This window comes from Arabidopsis thaliana, chromosome 2 (genome assembly GCF_000001735.4).
Source record: "Arabidopsis thaliana chromosome 2, partial sequence".
NCBI lineage: Eukaryota > Viridiplantae > Streptophyta > Magnoliopsida > Brassicales > Brassicaceae > Arabidopsis > Arabidopsis thaliana.
In genome coordinates, this window is record NC_003071.7 from 10174036 (window position 1) to 10190957 (window position 16922).

The 16922-nt window shown below is 35.1% G+C and overlaps 6 protein-coding genes and 1 long non-coding RNA gene across 14 annotated transcripts; 5 read left to right on the forward strand and 2 right to left on the reverse strand.

Annotated features, from left to right (window-relative positions):
• Positions 1-479: 479 nt before the first annotated feature.
• On the forward strand, positions 480-2823 carry AT2G23900 (Pectin lyase-like superfamily protein). The gene is made up of 5 exons (NM_127951.5): positions 480-553; positions 659-1000; positions 1117-1237; positions 1383-1631; positions 1766-2823. The coding sequence occupies exons 1-5, from the start codon at positions 521-523 to the stop codon at positions 2452-2454; spliced, it is 1434 nt and encodes a 477-aa protein (NP_179968.2). The 5' UTR covers positions 480-520; the 3' UTR covers positions 2455-2823.
• Positions 2824-3740: 917 nt separating this feature from the next.
• On the forward strand, positions 3741-6053 carry AT2G23910 (NAD(P)-binding Rossmann-fold superfamily protein). Of its 4 annotated transcripts, none has more exons than NM_001335871.1 (6): positions 3746-3990; positions 4224-4381; positions 4487-4678; positions 5136-5289; positions 5390-5582; positions 5643-6053. In NM_001335871.1, the coding sequence occupies exons 1-6, from the start codon at positions 3867-3869 to the stop codon at positions 5653-5655; spliced, it is 834 nt and encodes a 277-aa protein (NP_001325239.1). In that variant the 5' UTR covers positions 3746-3866; the 3' UTR covers positions 5656-6053. The 4 variants fall into 4 exon arrangements, with proteins under 4 accessions (NP_001325238.1, NP_001325239.1, NP_565557.1 ...); NM_127952.3 differs by having other exon boundaries at positions 5661-6053; NM_001335872.1 differs by having other exon boundaries at positions 3750-4148; positions 5661-6029.
• Positions 6054-8215: 2162 nt separating this feature from the next.
• SNRNP-G (Putative small nuclear ribonucleoprotein G) lies at positions 8216-9335 on the forward strand. Of its 2 annotated transcripts, NM_127954.3 has the most exons (4): positions 8216-8352; positions 8457-8479; positions 8726-8847; positions 8929-9335. In NM_127954.3, exons 1-4 carry the CDS (start codon positions 8318-8320, stop codon positions 8989-8991), a joined length of 243 nt encoding a protein of 80 aa, NP_179971.1. In that variant the 5' UTR covers positions 8216-8317; the 3' UTR covers positions 8992-9335. The 2 variants fall into 2 exon arrangements, with proteins under 2 accessions (NP_179971.1, NP_001318277.1); NM_001335873.1 differs by having other exon boundaries at positions 8216-8330; positions 8457-8847; positions 8929-9205.
• A 496-nt stretch (positions 9336-9831) lies between these two features.
• AT2G23940 (transmembrane protein (DUF788)) lies at positions 9832-11296 on the forward strand (the record flags this gene model as incomplete). 3 transcript variants are annotated; one of them, NM_001335874.1, is made up of 6 exons in its annotated part: positions 9839-9894; positions 9997-10247; positions 10346-10539; positions 10652-10736; positions 10819-10884; positions 10970-11062. In NM_001335874.1, exons 2-6 carry the CDS (start codon positions 10164-10166, stop codon positions 11060-11062), a joined length of 522 nt encoding a protein of 173 aa, NP_001324055.1. In that variant the 5' UTR covers positions 9839-9894; positions 9997-10163. The 3 variants fall into 3 exon arrangements, with proteins under 3 accessions (NP_565558.1, NP_001324055.1, NP_001324054.1); NM_001335875.1 differs by having other exon boundaries at positions 9872-9894; positions 10004-10247; NM_127955.4 differs by having other exon boundaries at positions 9832-10247; positions 10970-11296.
• AT2G23945 (Eukaryotic aspartyl protease family protein) lies at positions 11194-12703 on the reverse strand (the record flags this gene model as incomplete). The annotated part of the gene is made up of 1 exon (NM_127956.2): positions 11194-12703. Exon 1 carries the CDS (start codon positions 12568-12570, stop codon positions 11194-11196), a length of 1377 nt encoding a protein of 458 aa, NP_565559.1. The 5' UTR covers positions 12571-12703.
• On the forward strand, positions 12369-12633 carry AT2G07965. Its single transcript, NR_140256.1, has one exon. It is a non-coding gene; the product is annotated as an other RNA (long non-coding RNA).
• A 152-nt stretch (positions 12704-12855) lies between the features above and the next one.
• AT2G23950 (Leucine-rich repeat protein kinase family protein) lies at positions 12856-16457 on the reverse strand. 2 transcript variants are annotated; one of them, NM_127957.5, is made up of 11 exons: positions 15832-16457; positions 15589-15721; positions 15436-15507; positions 15201-15344; positions 15038-15109; positions 14903-14962; positions 14723-14823; positions 14501-14629; positions 14072-14416; positions 13608-13987; positions 12856-13534 (listed from the first exon to the last, which is right to left on the reverse strand). In NM_127957.5, exons 1-11 carry the CDS (start codon positions 15932-15934, stop codon positions 13169-13171), a joined length of 1905 nt encoding a protein of 634 aa, NP_179973.2. In that variant the 5' UTR covers positions 15935-16457; the 3' UTR covers positions 12856-13168. The 2 variants fall into 2 exon arrangements, with proteins under 2 accessions (NP_179973.2, NP_001325096.1); NM_001335876.1 differs by having other exon boundaries at positions 12856-13987; positions 15832-16377.
• Positions 16458-16922: the final 465 nt, after the last annotated feature.

Consider the following 16922-nt stretch of genomic DNA (forward strand, 5'->3'; position numbering starts at 1 on the left):
ATAGTTTAGTCCCAATAAGTAAAAAAATTGCTAGTCTCATAAATATTTTACTTATAATATAATATCTCTTAAAACGGATAAAATCTCAATCCCAAATAATAAATTTACCCCTTCAACATTACATGCCAATTTGAAAACTAATTAAGAGATTTGTTTTTATTATAGGTAACTCAAGATCTTAATGATCTTCTTATAGCCCTTATAGGAAGGTCCGGATATTTCATTCCAATTGACATACAAATTTTCTTCAGTCAATTTACCTAATTTAAGATCTATAACTTCAGAAGTTGGATTATTTTCTACTAAAACGGGAATTGTTTGTCTTAACAGAAATAAATAACAAGATTGGTACATAATTGCACCTTTTTTAGCTCTACTTATTTTTGGTAAATCAATTCAAGGCTTAGATTTAGATAAAGTTTAAGCATGTTTTTCTCTATTTTGTTCTTCTATAAATTACTCTGTTTTAAGCCAAATAAAAAAACAAACACAAATACCAAAAACAAGTCATAAGAATCAAATGGAGTTCTCTATCAATCCTTCAACTCTAAAGGTAACGTTATTTTAAACAATGTCATCCTCCTAAACATGTTTTGAAAGTGAGTTTAATTTGTGAGAACATTCAAAATATGGTTTAATTTTTTCTTCTATTCAACAGATGATTCGGACAAGTTTTTGTATATTAGTAGTTTTGGCAATTAGTAGTTTTTCGATGATGGAAGCTCGGGATCTAGCTAGCAAAGGAAAGACAAATATTGAATATATGGCGTTGAATTGTCGAAAACATACCGCAGTTTTGACAGAATTTGGAGCAGTTGGTGATGGAAAGACCTCGAACACAAAAGCGTTCAAAGAAGCCATAACCAAGCTTGCTCCAAAGGCAGCCGACGGTGGAGTGCAACTCATTGTTCCACCAGGAAAATGGCTAACCGGAAGTTTCAACCTCACCAGCCATTTTACTTTGTTCATCCAAAAAGGTGCAACTATTCTTGCTTCTCAGGTATGAATGATTTCCATTTTTGCATTATATAAAACTGAAATTAGATAAATATATTTTGTGTAAGGAATTAGTCATTTATTTACATGTTTTTTATTTTGTGGTTTTTCAAAAAATAGGATGAATCTGAATATCCAGTGGTTGCACCTTTGCCATCATACGGACAAGGAAGAGATGCAGCAGGACCAACATTTGCTAGTCTAATCTCTGGCACAAACCTAACTGATGTTGTTATCACCGGTAAGGTTAACCAAATTAATAATACAACAATTTAATGAATTAGTAGCAACAGTTTGGTGCTTTAACGACCAAGAATCAATGATATAAGATCTTAAGAATGTATTTTACGTATAAAGACTAGAATTAATGGAATTTATTTGGTTAGGTAACAACGGAACGATCAACGGGCAAGGAAAGTACTGGTGGGTGAAGTATCGCAGTGGTGGATTTAAGGGGATCACAAGACCTTACACAATCGAGATCATCTTCTCTCAAAACGTTCAGATCTCGAACATCACAATCATCGATTCGCCTGCATGGAATATTCATCCTGTATATTGCAACAATGTCATCGTCAAAGGCGTTACCATTCTTGCTCCTATCGATTCTCCTAATACCGATGGAATCAACCCTGGTAAGTCCATATCCCACGCCACATTATATCAAAACGCTCTGATTTTTTGTTTGTGTTTCTAATCATCATATTGGCTTTATATTTTCACATGGCATTGTCATTTTGTTTTGACACACTTTTTTCTTCTTTATTAGATTCATGCACCAACACATTGATAGAAGACTGTTACGTAGTCTCGGGAGACGATTGCATCGCCGTGAAGAGCGGTTGGGATCAGTTTGGTATCAAAGTCGGCATGCCAACTCAACAATTGTCTATCCGACGGCTCACATGCATCTCTCCCGACAGCGCTGGAATAGCACTCGGAAGTGAAATGTCCGGTGGAATCAAAGACGTTAGAATCGAAGACATTACATTACTTCAGACACAATCCGCTATCCGAATCAAAACCGCGGTTGGTCGTGGTGGTTATGTTAAGGATATTTTCGCCAGGAGGTTCACAATGAAAACAATGAAATACGTTTTCTGGATGAGCGGTGCTTATAACCAACACCCCGCTTCCGGTTTTGATCCCAAGGCTATGCCCGTGATTACGAATATCAACTACCGTGACATGACCGCGGATAATGTCACGCAACCTGCGAGGCTCGATGGGTTCAAGAACGATCCTTTCACAAAGATATGTATGTCGAATATAAAGATTGATTTGGCTGCTGAGCCGAAGAAGTTGTTGTGGAATTGTACAAGCATCTCTGGAGTTTCGAGCAAGGTTACACCTAAACCGTGTAGTTTGTTGCCGGAGAAAGGAGCACCGGTGGACTGTGCTTTTCCGGTTGATAAGATTCCTATTGAATCTGTTGTCCTGAACAAATGCTCTGCTTAGAGATTGTGAACGGAGATAATACTAATTTCCTCATAAATATATATACATTGTCTTTTTGCAATGTATATTAATTCCCTTAGAAGAAAATGTCCCAGCTGTTATTTTATAAAGCTGATGGGTACATGCAATGGTTTTAGAATACGCATACGAAATTATACAATCAGTTTCGTGGAATTAAATTAAAGTTTGAAACGACGATTATAAGCATATGTATCGAATTAGAGATTAAGCTTTCCTAGTTTTGTCTAGGATTGAATTCTTATGCGAGAGATGAAAATGTGATCTAAGCATCGCTAGACCCTAAACATTAATGGATAACAAAAGGATGTGTGTTATATCTACATGGAATTTTTATGTCACATATCAAATTTTATGTATAGTTTAAAATGTAATTAAGTCCTTATCAAAACATATATGTTTGGTTAGTGTTATACTGTAATTGATGTTTTTTTTACAAATATGTTAAATAGCGCATTGCATGGTTTATCACATTAACCAATGTTTTTGTGCTTGATGGCTCGATTTATGCGATGTGCTAAGTTGTCTTAGAAGACGGATCCTCGGTATATATTCTTGTGACCTAAAGATATCCCACGGGCGACATCGCAACTAATTGATATGCAGAATAGACTAATAGTACAAAATTTGTCCGTATCACATATTTTTTATGTCACTAGTTACTATAAAAAATAATTAAAATACAAGTCAACACATAACAAAAAGAATTATAAACTAATAAAATGATTAAAGTCGTTGATTAGTTTAAAATCTGCAACTAAAAATGATAATATTTGCAATAATATTTTTCATTTTTATATTCCCTTTGTTCTACTCGTTTTATCTAATTATGTTTGGTTGGCACAACATATATATTCATTTTGATAATTCTACCTATCTTTCTTTTAAGAACACTTGTCAGAATTCAGAACGTAAGATAAAGCTAACTCACAATGTCATCGTAAATCATCTTCACACCACAATCGCTACCTACTAACTTCTAGCTACTTTGTTGTCAACTTCTCATATTAACCTTCTCTTTTTTCACTATAGTATTTGAATCCAAATTACTAATTTATTTAAATATAAACTTTAGAAATATTAAAATAATAATAGTTTAAAAATAACTAATACTACAAAACATTAAAAAAAAAGAATTACGTTTTTCAATCAATTATTTATTATTCTGTTTTTTTTTCCACCGGTCAATGGATTAACCAACAACACAAAGCCATATAGTAAAACAAGAAGATGAGTAGGTTGGGAGCGTGCAACAATGAAATAGTTCACCCACCTTTCTCCTATTTATTACTACTTCCTTCTCCTCACGTCTCTCCTCTACATAGTAAGACCCAACTAAATATCTTCTTTTCTCTCCATACACTTTTTCCAGATATTTCTAATCAACAAAACTGATGAATCAAGAAAAGACCATTTCTTGTTGTTGTGTTCTTGATGCTTCCACTTATGTTGGTTTCTGGATTCTCAAGAGATTGCTCACTAGAGGTTACTCTGTTCACGCAGCTATCCGTAAAAACGGTAAAAAAATCTATCAAACTCTTTTTTCAATTGATTTCAAGGATTTTGAGACAAATGATTTGTTTATCTGGCCAAATTCACTAATGGTGCTATAAAGTTTCCAACCTTTAATTGGTTCCAATCAATTTTTGAGGCAATGGGTTCAAGTTCACTTATGGGTACAATCAAATTTAGATGGAATCTTGTTGCAAGGGTTTTTTTTTTTTCTCTCTAATGAGGATTTTTGGTAATAGGGGAGAGTGTGCTTGAAGAGAAAATCAGAGACATGGAAGCTAACGAAGAGAGATTAGAGGTTTATGATGTGGATGTGTTAGATTACCAAAGTATCCTCATTTCTCTCAACAATTGTAATGCTGTCTTCTGTTGTTTGGATAATCCTGAAGGGTACGATGTGAGTATTTTAGTGTTTCTCACTCACCACTTCTCTGTAATCTCTCTTTTTTTTTGTGTGGTTTGGGGAAATTGAGATTTTGTTTATGAAATGATGTGAAATTAGGAGGAGAAGGAAGTGGATTTGGAGGTGAGAGGAGCTATTAATGTGGTGGAAGCATGTGCAAGAACAGAGAGTATAGAGAAGATTGTGTTCTCATCTTCGTTAACTGCTGCAATTTGGAGAGATAACATTGGAACTCAGAAAGATGTTGATGAGAAGTGTTGGAGTGATCTTGACTTCTGTCTCAAAAAAAAGGTATTTTAGTTCAACTCTTTTTGGTTCATTCATTTTCTTGAAAAGTTCAAGACATTTATAAACATGTTGGACCCACAGTTTATTCATATTCATATATGATAGTTTTGACATAGAATGAACAATTATTTCATGTACCTTTTCATCAATCAATCTGAAATGTATTATTTAAATTATTGTTATTTTGAAATTACAAGATACCATATTATTTGTTGAACTTCTAAAACTTTGGGGGTAGTGAATCTTTGTTGGAAAAGTAAATCAAAAATTGGGTCTTCATGTAATGTATTTGACATTTGTCATAATGTCATGTGTTTATCTTAGACTCATTTTGGTCAAGATTCAATGTAAGACTGCCTTAATAAAATATTAAAGAGGTCAAAACTCTAACTAAATCCTACCTAGATCATATTTTAGAATAGTACTTAATTTAATTTTGTAACTACTTTCTTAATCACAGTTGTGGCATGCTCTTGCGAAGACACAGTCCGAGAAGGCAGCTTGGGCATTAGCCATGGATCGTATGGTCAACATGGTTTCGGTTAACCCGGGCCTCATCGTTGGACCATCAGTGGCTCAACACAACCCAAGACCGACCATGTCTTACCTCAAAGGTATATATATATATTATTATTTTTTGACAATCAGGTACATATATATACTACATTCATGTAACTAATAATGTAATTGTTCTGGCTATGTATGTGATTGTAGGAGCTGCACAAATGTATGAGAACGGTGTGTTAGCGTACGTAGATGTTGAATTTGTAGCGGATGTTCACATTCGAGCATTCGAGGATACTTCGGCTTGTGGTAGATACTTTTGCTTCAACCAAATTGTGAACACGGAAGAAGAAGCTCTCAAGCTTGTACAAACTCTATCTCCTTTAATACCTATGCCACCAAGGTAATTATTATTACTATTATTGTTATTATCATTACTACTATATAATTTATTATTTTATAGTTATAATATATGATTTAGGCATGAGAAAGAAATGCAAGGAAGTGAAGTTTATGAAGAGAGATTGAGAAACAAGAAACTAAACAAGCTGGTGGAAGCTGGATTTGCTTGTTAATTACATGAAGAGAGATGTTATAAATTAAAGGGCAAGAAAATAACAAAGAAATTTTATAGTAAGAGTTGTTTGTTTACTTATTTTTTTAATTATTGTACTCTCAATTCAGTATTTTATATATCTATATTTTATTTTATTTTGAAATGAAAGGAAAATATGTGTTACTCATAGAAAAGTGAGTATTTTTTTTTTGGTTTTAATGTGAGAAAAGTGAGTATTTATTACTTGTATGTCATTATTTATGGAATATATGATGAGGCTAGGTAGCAACAAATAATAAGAAAATGAGAAAAGCATTATACAGTTTTGTACTAAACTACACATTTGCAAGCTAAGAAGGAAATAAATTTTGACATGTGCTTGATGTAATTTATGAGTTGTCAACTTTAAAGTATATAGCTAACTGTTGATGAATGATTTATCATTAACATTTTTAAAAAAAATTAGATACAATTTGAAACGTGTAATAAATGATGAGCATATATCCATACATTTTGTTTGTAATGGGTTTCTGATTTATCCACACTTCAGTTTCTGCAAGCTGTGATGTTAGACATGATAAAATCACACAAACAATTCAGAGACATACAAAATCAGGATTGTGAAGCAGGATTTAAAGTATATAGCTTAGTTTTTTTTGTATTTTTTTTTAACAGCAAAATCAATATTCACGTTTTAGACATCAGAAAATGAAGCAGGATTTGCAAGTTTGAGAGTTAAAAGTCAGTCATTAACAAAATCAAAATCTCAAATGCATCCACGATTTATTAATACAACATAAATAATGCAATACGATCCAAAAGAAACTACAAAAATAAAATTTAAGGTTCGGTCTTCTCAAAAAAGATCAAGGTTTTGTCTTCTTGGTATGTCCATCATGAAGTTTCTTCTATGGGACGTTCTTTAAATTTGCATGATATAGATCAAGATGGGTTGTTGCCATATGCGAGGATGATGTTGAATTGCCTCTGCTGGACCAACGTTTCAAGGACACTAAAATTTTAATGTCTTTGGCAGGACCGGCTATAAAATTTTGGGGTCAAAACTCAAACAAAATAATTTAAGATTATTAAAAAAAAAAGTGGAGCCAATTATCGTAAAATAAAAGTATTATTAACAGTATATTGAAATTTTAAAGTCTTGAACCACACTTTTGATCATATGAGATAATATGTTTTGGTGGTGTTTTAAGAGCAAAACTAAAGGAGATGGGAAACTCGATATTTGGTCGATGTGGGATGAGTGTAGACAACTTCAAGGCTGTGAAGATCCCAACACCGGCTCTTACTCCATTTCTTTTCAAAACTAGTCGATACATTCTCATACACAACTTATTATTAATAGGTTTCAGTGTTTTACATCAACCAATTTTATATTAATCGTTTATTTATATTTATTTTGTTGTCGATGAATCGGTATTAGAAATTGAGAGCTTGTGGCATGGTATATCTGTACATTCAAGTATTACAGTGGAGAAATTTTTATTTTGGACTGATATATTGTTGTTATCCCGAGCTAAATTTGTAAATAGGAAACACAAATTGAAACTTATAAAGTAAATCGCGAGAAAAATCAATTGATTATTAGAGAAATACTAAACAATCTGAAATGCAAATCGTTCGCTCAAAGTAAGCTCACGATTACACAACGATCAACATAGACTGCTATTGCTACATCACCAGAGTATTTCTTTGTCTCTCTCTCAACAATCTAGAAAAGCATAAAGCTTATGAGATGTAAAGGTAGAAAAATTTAGAGAAATATTTATCATTTTTCAATTAAAAATATAATAAGAGAAAAATGATAATGCATTATGTTTAAATAATATATATATATAAAGAAAAAAATTTAACCTTGTGAAATTTATAATTTTGTTAGTCTAAATATAGTATATGTAGATAAAATATAAAATTAGTGAGTATAATAGATGTGTCACCACTTACCACTTATTACCTAAATTAAATTCATTATAATGCATATTGGTGGCAGAAAAATTGTATATGTAATGCTGAAAAACAAAATGGTATATGTAATATCATTCGATAGAAACAATTCGAACAATTGGCCGCATTAGAACTACAATGACATAAAAATGTCTTCGTCATTTTAATTTTTTTCTTATCATTTTTGATGTTGTGGTGAAATTTTAGTGTAACTTTTAAAATTTATCGATTGGTGAAATCAAAAATATTTGATCAATTGGTTAGACGCTAAATATTTGATCAATTGGTTAGACCACAACAAAAATATTTAATTAATTGGTTAGACGATTGTAAGATATTACATCAGATTAATAGCGTCTAGAGAATACACTTCGACGAAAAAGGAAAATCACTTAAAAAAAAAAAAAAAAATACACTTCGACGAAACATGTCAATAGTCATATGAGTTGGGCCTTATAGTTTATTGGGCCTGAGTAGATTATTGGGCTTAAAGGAGTAGTAAAAAACAAGAAGACGCTAACACTAGACTTCCAAAAATCAAAACTTTAGGGTTTCAGAGCAAACTCTGTCTTCTTCAAGCCGAGAGCGAAAACCCTAAGCTCAATTCCGATTTTGCAACTATGAGTCGTTCAGGTCAGCCTCCGGATCTTAAGAAGTAAGCCCTTGTTCTTATTTCTCTCTTTCTGTTTCTATATCTTCGTGTTTCTGATTTAATTTTTGTGCTTAATCTGTTGTTTGTTTTTGTTTCGTTCGATGCAGGTACATGGATAAGAAGCTCCAAAGTAAGTTCAATATCTTCATCTTCTTTTATCGATAGTTAGGGAACTTCAGTTTTGTATAACACATTAGCTGAGATGTGATTGCAACTTTATTCTGTGAATCGAACTGGATTTGGTATTACTGATTTTAGTTATAGTGTCTAGAATCGAACTCAAAGTAGTTTTTTTTTGGTGATTGTGTTTTGATTTTAGCAAAGAGTGGATTTTTTCTTGATGTGTTGAGATTGATGAATTGTATTTGAAATGCAGTCAAGCTTAATGCTAACCGAATGGTTACTGGAACTCTTCGTGGGTTTGATCAGTTCATGAATCTTGTTGTGGATAACACTGTTGAGGTGAACGGTAACGACAAAACCGACATCGGGATGGTGGTAAGTCTCTCGATTCTGTGTCCCTTTGTCGTTAATCTTCTGCTGCTCTTGACTGATGTTTTACTTTGGTTTTGGGAGCAGGTGATTAGAGGAAACAGCATTGTCACTGTTGAAGCTCTTGAACCAGTGGGCAGATCTTCTTAGCTCGTTATATTCATTGGTTATGATCTTTTTGTACTAAGCACTAGCTATGAGAAATCTTGGTGGTAGATTCGCAGTTACGATGAATTGATTCTGTAAGAAGTCTACATGAATACTCTTTTCTTGTACTAAAAAGATTGCAATGAACCCCCACCGATGAATGTGATGGCTTGTACTTTTCACTCTTGATACAATGCTCAAACCTCTATTAGTCATCTTCTTAGCTTGGTTTATGCATCCATAGTCATCTTTGTTTTGGTACTAAGCATTAGTTCTGAGGAAACTTGATGGTAGATTTGCAGTTATTATAAATTGATCAAGAAGTCCACATCAATATTCTTGTGCTTTTACTCTGGATCCACTGCTTTGATCTTATATCTTCATCCCTTCTGTTAATGCTTAGTTGCTCTTTTTCTCTTTTTGTAATGAATGAGACTTTAAAGAAGACAAAAAATGCAGACAATGTAAAATGCAAAGAACATAAACAAGTCTTACATGTTGAGTTCATTGCCGAGAGGCTCCCATTTATCATGAGCGATTAGGACGACATCGATTTCAACCATGTTGACACAAAGTTTACTGAACTTGAAACAGAATGTGTATCAAAACTTGAAAATGTGATTGTGTCACTGTCAAGCACATAACCTAAATTTTACGATCTTTCCCAAAGCGCCAAAAGTAAAGCGGACAAGCGAATTCTACGAAACCAACAAGCCGCCACTGTGAGTGTCTCTCTCTCGCTCCCTCTCCCTCCCTCTCCCTGAAAGATTATCATGCTTCTTGTGGTGAAGCTGATGGCTTTTCCTTGATTTCAGTACATTGCAAGTCTTAGTCAGGCACTGGCCTATTGTCATGGAAAATGTGTGATTCACGGAGACATCAAACTTAATAATTTGTGATCATGAGGTATATATGGTTAAAGTGTTTTTGCATTGAGAATTCGGGATATTCATTATTTGCAGCTTCTTGTTAAGGATCCCTCAAAACAACTTTCCGTGGATTGTCAAGAACGCAGATCCGAAAGCTCAATTGGGCCTATTTACAGGCTTAGGCCCATATACTACTAGATTCATCGGAAGCGAAACAGTGAGCGTCGTTGTCTTTTTCAATAACCTCTGCTTCGCCGGAAAAACAAACAGACGACGACTATTGAGAGCTAAAATCCGAGATTAAGAATGGCGAATCAAGGAGCGAAGAAACGAAAGGAAGAGAACGCCAAACACATGGCTAAGCTCCGTCGTATCATCATCGCTTCCAATGTATTTTCTCCTCTCCCATCTATACGTTTCCCAGATTTCTACGATTTTTCGCGATTCTTCATGAATTGAGAATTGGATTTTGTAATTTATGGTCACAGGCTGTGTATTTCGTTGTGAGGATGTTGATTTTCTACTCAAGCTTTACTTGGAAACATTGGATCGGTTTAGTGATAACTTCGCTGGCTTACGCGTTTCCTTATAAGCAGCTTGATCAAATGGCTAAACCTAGTGTTACTGATGATGGTGAGCTTATTGATGGTGGATTTGACATGACCACTGGTGGAATCTGCGGGTACGTTTGTGTTAAATGAATCAACAAGAACCAAAAGCTAGCTTCTGTGTTATGGATTTGCATACTATGATGTTTGAGTTATGCATTTTGAATCATATGATGACCTTTGCAGATATTTGCACGATGTCATCTATATCACTTGCTTTGTTCAGCTAGCTTCCATCATCACTGGGAAGTTTTGGTACACGTATCTTGTGGTATGCGTGTTTGCTTAGTTAATAAACACAAATTGATACATAGAATTGGATTGAAATGATGTAACTTTTGTTTGGTTTTTAGATTCCTGCGTTTGGAGTGTATAAAGCTTCTGGTCTTATTCGAGGATTCATGTCACAAGGTTCAGAGGTAAATCTCATTTAGTTTTAAGTAGTATTAGCTTCTTTACACAATGCAAAAAGCTTTACTCTGTCTCTGTGGCGTTGAACTGTAGGGAGGTGTGGAAGATGAAAAGTCTCGTAAAAAGAGAGAGAAGATGGAGAGGAAAGCTTCGAGAGGGCAAGTCGTCAAGACGAGAACAAGATGAATGTGTTGTTATAGAATACAACATGAATTTGGGGATGAGTATGTTCTTCAAAATATACAAATGTGTTCAAAAGGTAAACTCTCTAAGCTTTCTGAGTCTCTTTTACATGGACATGTCTGCGTGTACAATATTTACTTTGATGGGGAATAGTCATCGAGTTGAACACAGTCGATTCTCTGGAGATAGATGTTTTTTTCTTTGAGGTCGTAACCAATATTATAGTATTGTTGAGCCATTAGCCCTATAGCTGTGAATTCCTTATATTCCCCTCCATGTTCTTTGGTTGGCTTCACTGACATACAAAAGACGTTAAACGTATTCGGTTCTGATAATGGATAAAACATGCTTGTGGCCTCCATAGCCAGCTCAGCTCCGCCTGCAAAATGAAATGTCACCACAGGGAAGCCTATGAGCTCTTCGCTCACTCTCCCATGGTAGCACAAGAAGTCTCTAAACCAGAATCTCTCTAATTTTGGATCCAGAATGGATTTTATTTCATTGTAGAGTTCTCTGTAGGCTATATCTGCTAGCCAAGTGTAGAGTGTGCCCGAGTCTAGTATGACCCCTGTTCTTGGTCCTCTTCTTTTGAATACCACTGGTTCGATATTGAGTTGTGTATCCCCAACACTAATCCCTTCTAGATTCATATAGTAGATACTATTCTCTGTCTCAAATTCAATGGGTGTTGGATCGCCGAGAATATCCGCGTCCTCTCCCAGAACCAGCTGATTGTAACCGTAGTTTTTGTTAGCTAAATCACCAATGCAGTAAGAGAATTTAGACCCAAGCTGTACGGCAAGTGATGTGGGTTTGGCTCCTAACCCCAAAATACCAGTGAAATGACTTTCCAACTGCTCTCCATTCTCGTAGCCACACCCAAAAGCAATAGGTTGGGTCACAACAGTGTTACCGTTAGGTGTTGTGAAGGTTAACCGTTCTTTAGCTAGAACGCCTTTTGACCCAGTGCCGCTTATATACACTTGTTCGTAAACACACTTGTTTGATGAGCCGCAATGTCCGTTTGGTGCATACCTGCAAAAACGATCATCGCAGGAACACTCTACAAATGTTGAAGACAATGCTGGATTGAAGACAGGATGGATCATATGATCTGATGAGCAGTGTTTGCAGGGTTGACATTGGATCCATAAAAGTGAGCTTCCAGTATCCATGATAGTTAACTGCGGCACCGGTGGCTGTCCTACGGAGAAATTCACAAGAAACAATGATGTTTTGATTGCTTGTTCCACATCAACTTGGAAATTGCTGCTGCCTAGCTCTTTGTCAATCGAATTCTGTAGATACTTAAACCGGGCTGATGAAATATCTGTCAGGTGTTTGATATGGTCTTCTGGAGTGATCGGAACTCGAGCATTTGGGTTGAGACGGGCCACTGATTCACGGTGTATCAGCTTCATCGCCATTCGGTTAGGTTTAATGGATTCTGTTACTACAAAGTATGATACAGTGATGAAGAGTAAGAGTGAAGTTTGGAAAGAACATTCCATTGTTGTTGAAACGGTACAGAAACATGGACTTGGGGGATTACAGAGACCATTTTGTAACCTCAAATAAAGATTAAGTTAGGGTAATAGCATCAAGACTGTGATATGAAGAAGAATATAAAAGATCAAAACACAACGAATTGATGACAACAAATAATATCCAAAAACAACCAAAGATCATGAGACTATAAATAGCAAAAGTTTGTTGGGGTTATGTATATAAAAGCTATCATGTACTTTACATCTTTTGTTGTTTTGTGTTATGTTTTTTAGAAAAATAAATTGAACAAAAACAATTAGAAGTACAGGTCAACATATCATTAAGTTGTTGGTCGGTAAATTTTTTGATAATAAGACATGAATCTCAGAGTTTGACCAAAAATTGCTTTCACAGGACCTCAAATTTTACAAATTTGGATAACAGACCAAAACCAACACATTTAAAAAAACCTTAATATATACATCCAAAATATTAACCATTAGACCCAGAATCTCAATTTTTTCAAAGGTTTGATAACCATTTACATGTCTATATCATCTCAAAAACAAAAATTGAAGTCATGGGGATATTATATCTGTTTCTTTCTGTGTCCAAGATTTACTACCTTGGACCAGATAGTTCCATGGCGAATGAATCTAACGCTTGATTATCATCTTCATCTTCAAATCCTGAGGAGCCAAACAGATGTTTGGTTTGGTTGTTGCCATCAGTAGAGGTAATAGTCCTGTAAGACATGTTGGCATGGTAGAAATGTGAATGGTCATGTGAAGCAGCCCATCTCTCAGCTAATCCATCTCCTTCAAGCATCTGAACTACTTCAGACATTTTGGGTCTGTGAGCTGGAAGAAACTGAGTGCAGAGCAGTGCCACTTGTAGCATCTCTCCAACTTCTATTCTATCGTAGGTTGTCCCCAGTTCTCGGTCTACTAGCTCCTCTACTTTCATTTCCTTGTGTAGCTTCCTCACCTGCAAAACTCAATTGAGTTTTAAGACTATCTTTTGATTATACGTTTGATCTAAACTTATAGTGATTGCTTACCCATTCTAGCATAGCTCCTTTCTGGCTAACAGACTTGCCAAACTCGAGAGCTCTCATTCCTGTGATGAGCTCTAGCAAAAGTATACCGAACCCAAAGACATCGGTTTTCTCAGATGACTGACCGGTGGAGAGATACTCAGGTGCAATGTGACCAACAGTTCCTCTAACCGCGGTTGTGACATGTGAATCCTCGTGGTTGAGTAGCTTTGCTAGTCCAAAATCCCCAACAACTGCTTCAAAATACTCATCTAGGAGAATGTTTGCTGCCTTGACATCTCGGTGAATAATCTTGGGATCGCATTGCTCGTGTAGATAAAACAACCCTCTTGCAGCTCCAATCGCTATCTTCTTCCTTGTGTTCCAGTCCAACGCTGGCTTAGCTGTAACAGTAACAAAAATCAGTTCAAGTGATTTCATTTTTTTTTTTACTAAAAGCAGTTATCAGAAACCATTTTTTTGACTACCTTTGAGCCTAGAGGCGACGCTGCCATTGGACATGTAAGGGTAAACAAGAAGTCTTTCGCTAGAACTCGCACAATAACCGATTAACCGAAGCAAATTCCTATGAACAGCTAAGCTGATCATCTCAAGCTCAGTACGAAACTGTGAGTTCCCGGAGGTTCCATTCACATCTTTCAATCGTTTCACTGCAACCACTGTCCCATCCCCGAATTTTCCTCTGTAGACATTACCAAACCCACCAGCACCAAGAATACTCTTGGAACTAAAACCATCCGTAGCTACATGAAGTTCCCTGAATGTGAAGCTTCTTAGATTTCCCAACCCAAGTAACCCTTCCTCTTGCTTGTCTACATAAAGAACCAAAACAAAATACTTTAGACAACAAACAAAATCAAATTACATAAACCATAAGCTTACTCGATTTGACTAACCACTAATGCGAAGCATCGTTAACCGTCTTTGTTTCTTTCGATACCAAATGAACCCGAGAGAGAGGATTACACTAACAGCAAAGCCAAGGCTTACACCAAGTGCAACTGCTAATATGTTGGTTCTACGTCCTACACATCCCAAATGGTATCTAACTCATAAGCAATGGATTAAACAATCGACGAAAAGGCGAGCAAGATTATTGAATTTAAGGATGGATTTACCTGATGAAGAACGTAAAGAGACAGAAAGAGGGCTTGCACTGATTGATCCTGAACAAATCTCCGGTAGGCTGTTTTTACAAATCAAAGGGTTCCCAGCAACACTACATTCAACAGTGAAAACACTTAGGAAAAACTCAATCTTTGACAATAACACAAGAGACCAAAAGAAAAGGTATTTACTTGAATGTCCTTGCAGGAAATTTAGGAACAGGACCTCTGAGATTGTTATAAGACAAGTCTCTGAAACCAAAACATCAAAAAACATGAGTCTTTAAGTTAAAAAGTAAGAAAAAAATTCAAACTTTATATACTCACAAGAAAGAGAGGTGAGGGATTTGAGACAGAGAAGCAGGAAAGGGCCCAGATAATGAGTTGTTGTTCAACCTCCTAATCAAATCATTACACAAACGTACGAGGTTTAAGTTAATGAAGACGAATCTTTGATTGATTAAAATCTGAAAGAGAGAGAGAGACTTACAGATATTGGAGATTACTCAGCTGGTTAACAGAACCGGGGATTTCACCGGAGAACCGGTTATTGGATAAATCCAGAGTCTGTAATTTGGGAAGAGAACAAATCTCCGGTGGGATTTTACCGGAGATGTTATTGTTCTGTAATGACCTTCAAAAATCCAAAAAACAAAAACAGAGTTTGAAGAAACAAACAAAGGAGATACTTTTGTTTAATGAGGAAACAAACAAAATAATCTTACACTTGTCGAAGATTAGTGAGATTTCCAATAGACCCAGATAAAGTTCCTGAAAGAGACTGACTTGGAGCTCCTCTGGAATTGGGAAAAAACAAAACAAAGATGAAGAATTTGTCACCATTAATGACTATGAAGACAAAAGCAAAGAAAACTTACAAGCCAATTACGAGGTTGTCTGAAGAACAAGAGATCATAGTCCAGCTACAAGGATCAACAGAAAACTCATCCCAGTTTTTGAAAACACCATGTGGATCATGTAACTCGTTCTTTATGTTTATCAACGCCTCCACTGTAACAAAGAATCACTCTAAATCAATTATTGGGTACATAAAGTTTGAAACTTTCGAATACCCATAAGAAAAAAAAGAGTCTTTTCTCGTTTTTTGTTGCTTTGCTTACCTTCAGGGTTTCTGGGTTCAGAAGAGAGAGAACAAGTAACGAAGAAACATAGTAGTAACAGAACAGAGAATATCTTCATTGTTATTAACTTCATCACCACCATGAAAAGCTTTAGATTAGATTACCAGAAGGAGAAGGAAGAACACAAAATCATTACTTTGTTGATGTTTTGTTGTGCCCACAAAAGAAGAGAAACAGAAAAGCAAAAGCAAAGCAACAAAGCAAGAAAAAAATGAATGCTTTTTTTCTCTTTTTCTTGGGTCTATTAAAAACTCTTTTATTTCTGCAATGTCTCTCCTACGCAGAGAAGAATTATGAGAGTGTATTGTTATGAATTTAAGGAGATGATAATGAACACAGAAAAAAAGTTTTGATTTTGTGAGAGAGAAAGCTAGAAAAAACAGAGAGGAGAGAAAGCAAGAGAGAGTGTAGGTAGTGTTGTGGTTTGTGGGGAGGGAGAATCAGGTAGGAAAGCTGATACGGACCCGTATGGTGGTGGATGATGATACTTTCTCTTTTCGAGTTTTTTTTTTTTTTTTTTTTTGTATATGCTAAATTTGTGAAAGTTTGTTTTATACATAAATAATGGTGGCAATGGAGAGACCATAACGGAAACAAAATAAAAGTATAAATGAATAAGTCCTTGTATTCAAAAAAGAATAACAAAATTTTATATTCATTTCTTTTTTTGGTTTTTGTATAAATTAGTGAGAAGTGTCTCAATCAAAATTATTTATTTATGTTCTGTAAAAAAAAGAAAAAGGAAGTTTAAACAGAGCATATTCTTTTTGTTTACAATATTTTCAGAATTTTCAAAACTATTTTCTAAGAAATTCTGAAAAGTATAAAATGGGAGGAGGCAAGATACGAATAGTATTGGTAACAAAATATTTGAGGCGTGTTGAAGGAAATTTCACCTACAAACACTGATACCTAATAACGATATAATGGAAAACAAAAACAAAAAAAAAAACAGATTATCGACTGCGACTTGCGAGTTGCGAACATGTTACTTCGATGATGCTAGTTATGATTATGAATATAGCAAAGACACATATATAACAACATGCAAAGAATATAACAAAAAAAAA

Bases quoted from the DNA above. Each gene is read 5' to 3' on its own strand.
- AT2G23950 (NM_127957.5), bottom strand. From the start codon at position 15,934: ATGGTGGTGATGAAGTTAATAACAATGAAGATATTCTCTGTTCTGTTA. The intron at 15,508-15,588 runs GTAAGTTTTCTT...TCCCAATTCCAG, and splicing joins GACAACCTCGTAATTGGCTT to AGGAGCTCCAAGTCAGTCTC. The intron at 14,824-14,902 runs GTAAATACCTTT...TGTTGAATGTAG, and splicing joins TTTCCTGCAAGGACATTCAA to TGTTGCTGGGAACCCTTTGA.
- AT2G23910 (NM_127952.3), top strand. From the start codon at position 3,867: ATGAATCAAGAAAAGACCATTTCTTGTTGTTGTGTTCTTGATGCTTCC. The intron at 3,991-4,223 runs GTAAAAAAATCT...TTTTGGTAATAG, and splicing joins CGCAGCTATCCGTAAAAACG to GGGAGAGTGTGCTTGAAGAG. The intron at 4,679-5,135 runs GTATTTTAGTTC...TCTTAATCACAG, and splicing joins ACTTCTGTCTCAAAAAAAAG to TTGTGGCATGCTCTTGCGAA.
- SNRNP-G (NM_127954.3), top strand. From the start codon at position 8,318: ATGAGTCGTTCAGGTCAGCCTCCGGATCTTAAGAA. The intron at 8,353-8,456 runs GTAAGCCCTTGT...CGTTCGATGCAG, and splicing joins CAGCCTCCGGATCTTAAGAA to GTACATGGATAAGAAGCTCC. The intron at 8,480-8,725 runs GTAAGTTCAATA...TTTGAAATGCAG, and splicing joins CATGGATAAGAAGCTCCAAA to TCAAGCTTAATGCTAACCGA.
- AT2G23900 (NM_127951.5), top strand. From the start codon at position 521: ATGGAGTTCTCTATCAATCCTTCAACTCTAAAG. The intron at 1,001-1,116 runs GTATGAATGATT...TTCAAAAAATAG, and splicing joins CAACTATTCTTGCTTCTCAG to GATGAATCTGAATATCCAGT. The intron at 1,238-1,382 runs GTAAGGTTAACC...TTATTTGGTTAG, and splicing joins AACTGATGTTGTTATCACCG to GTAACAACGGAACGATCAAC.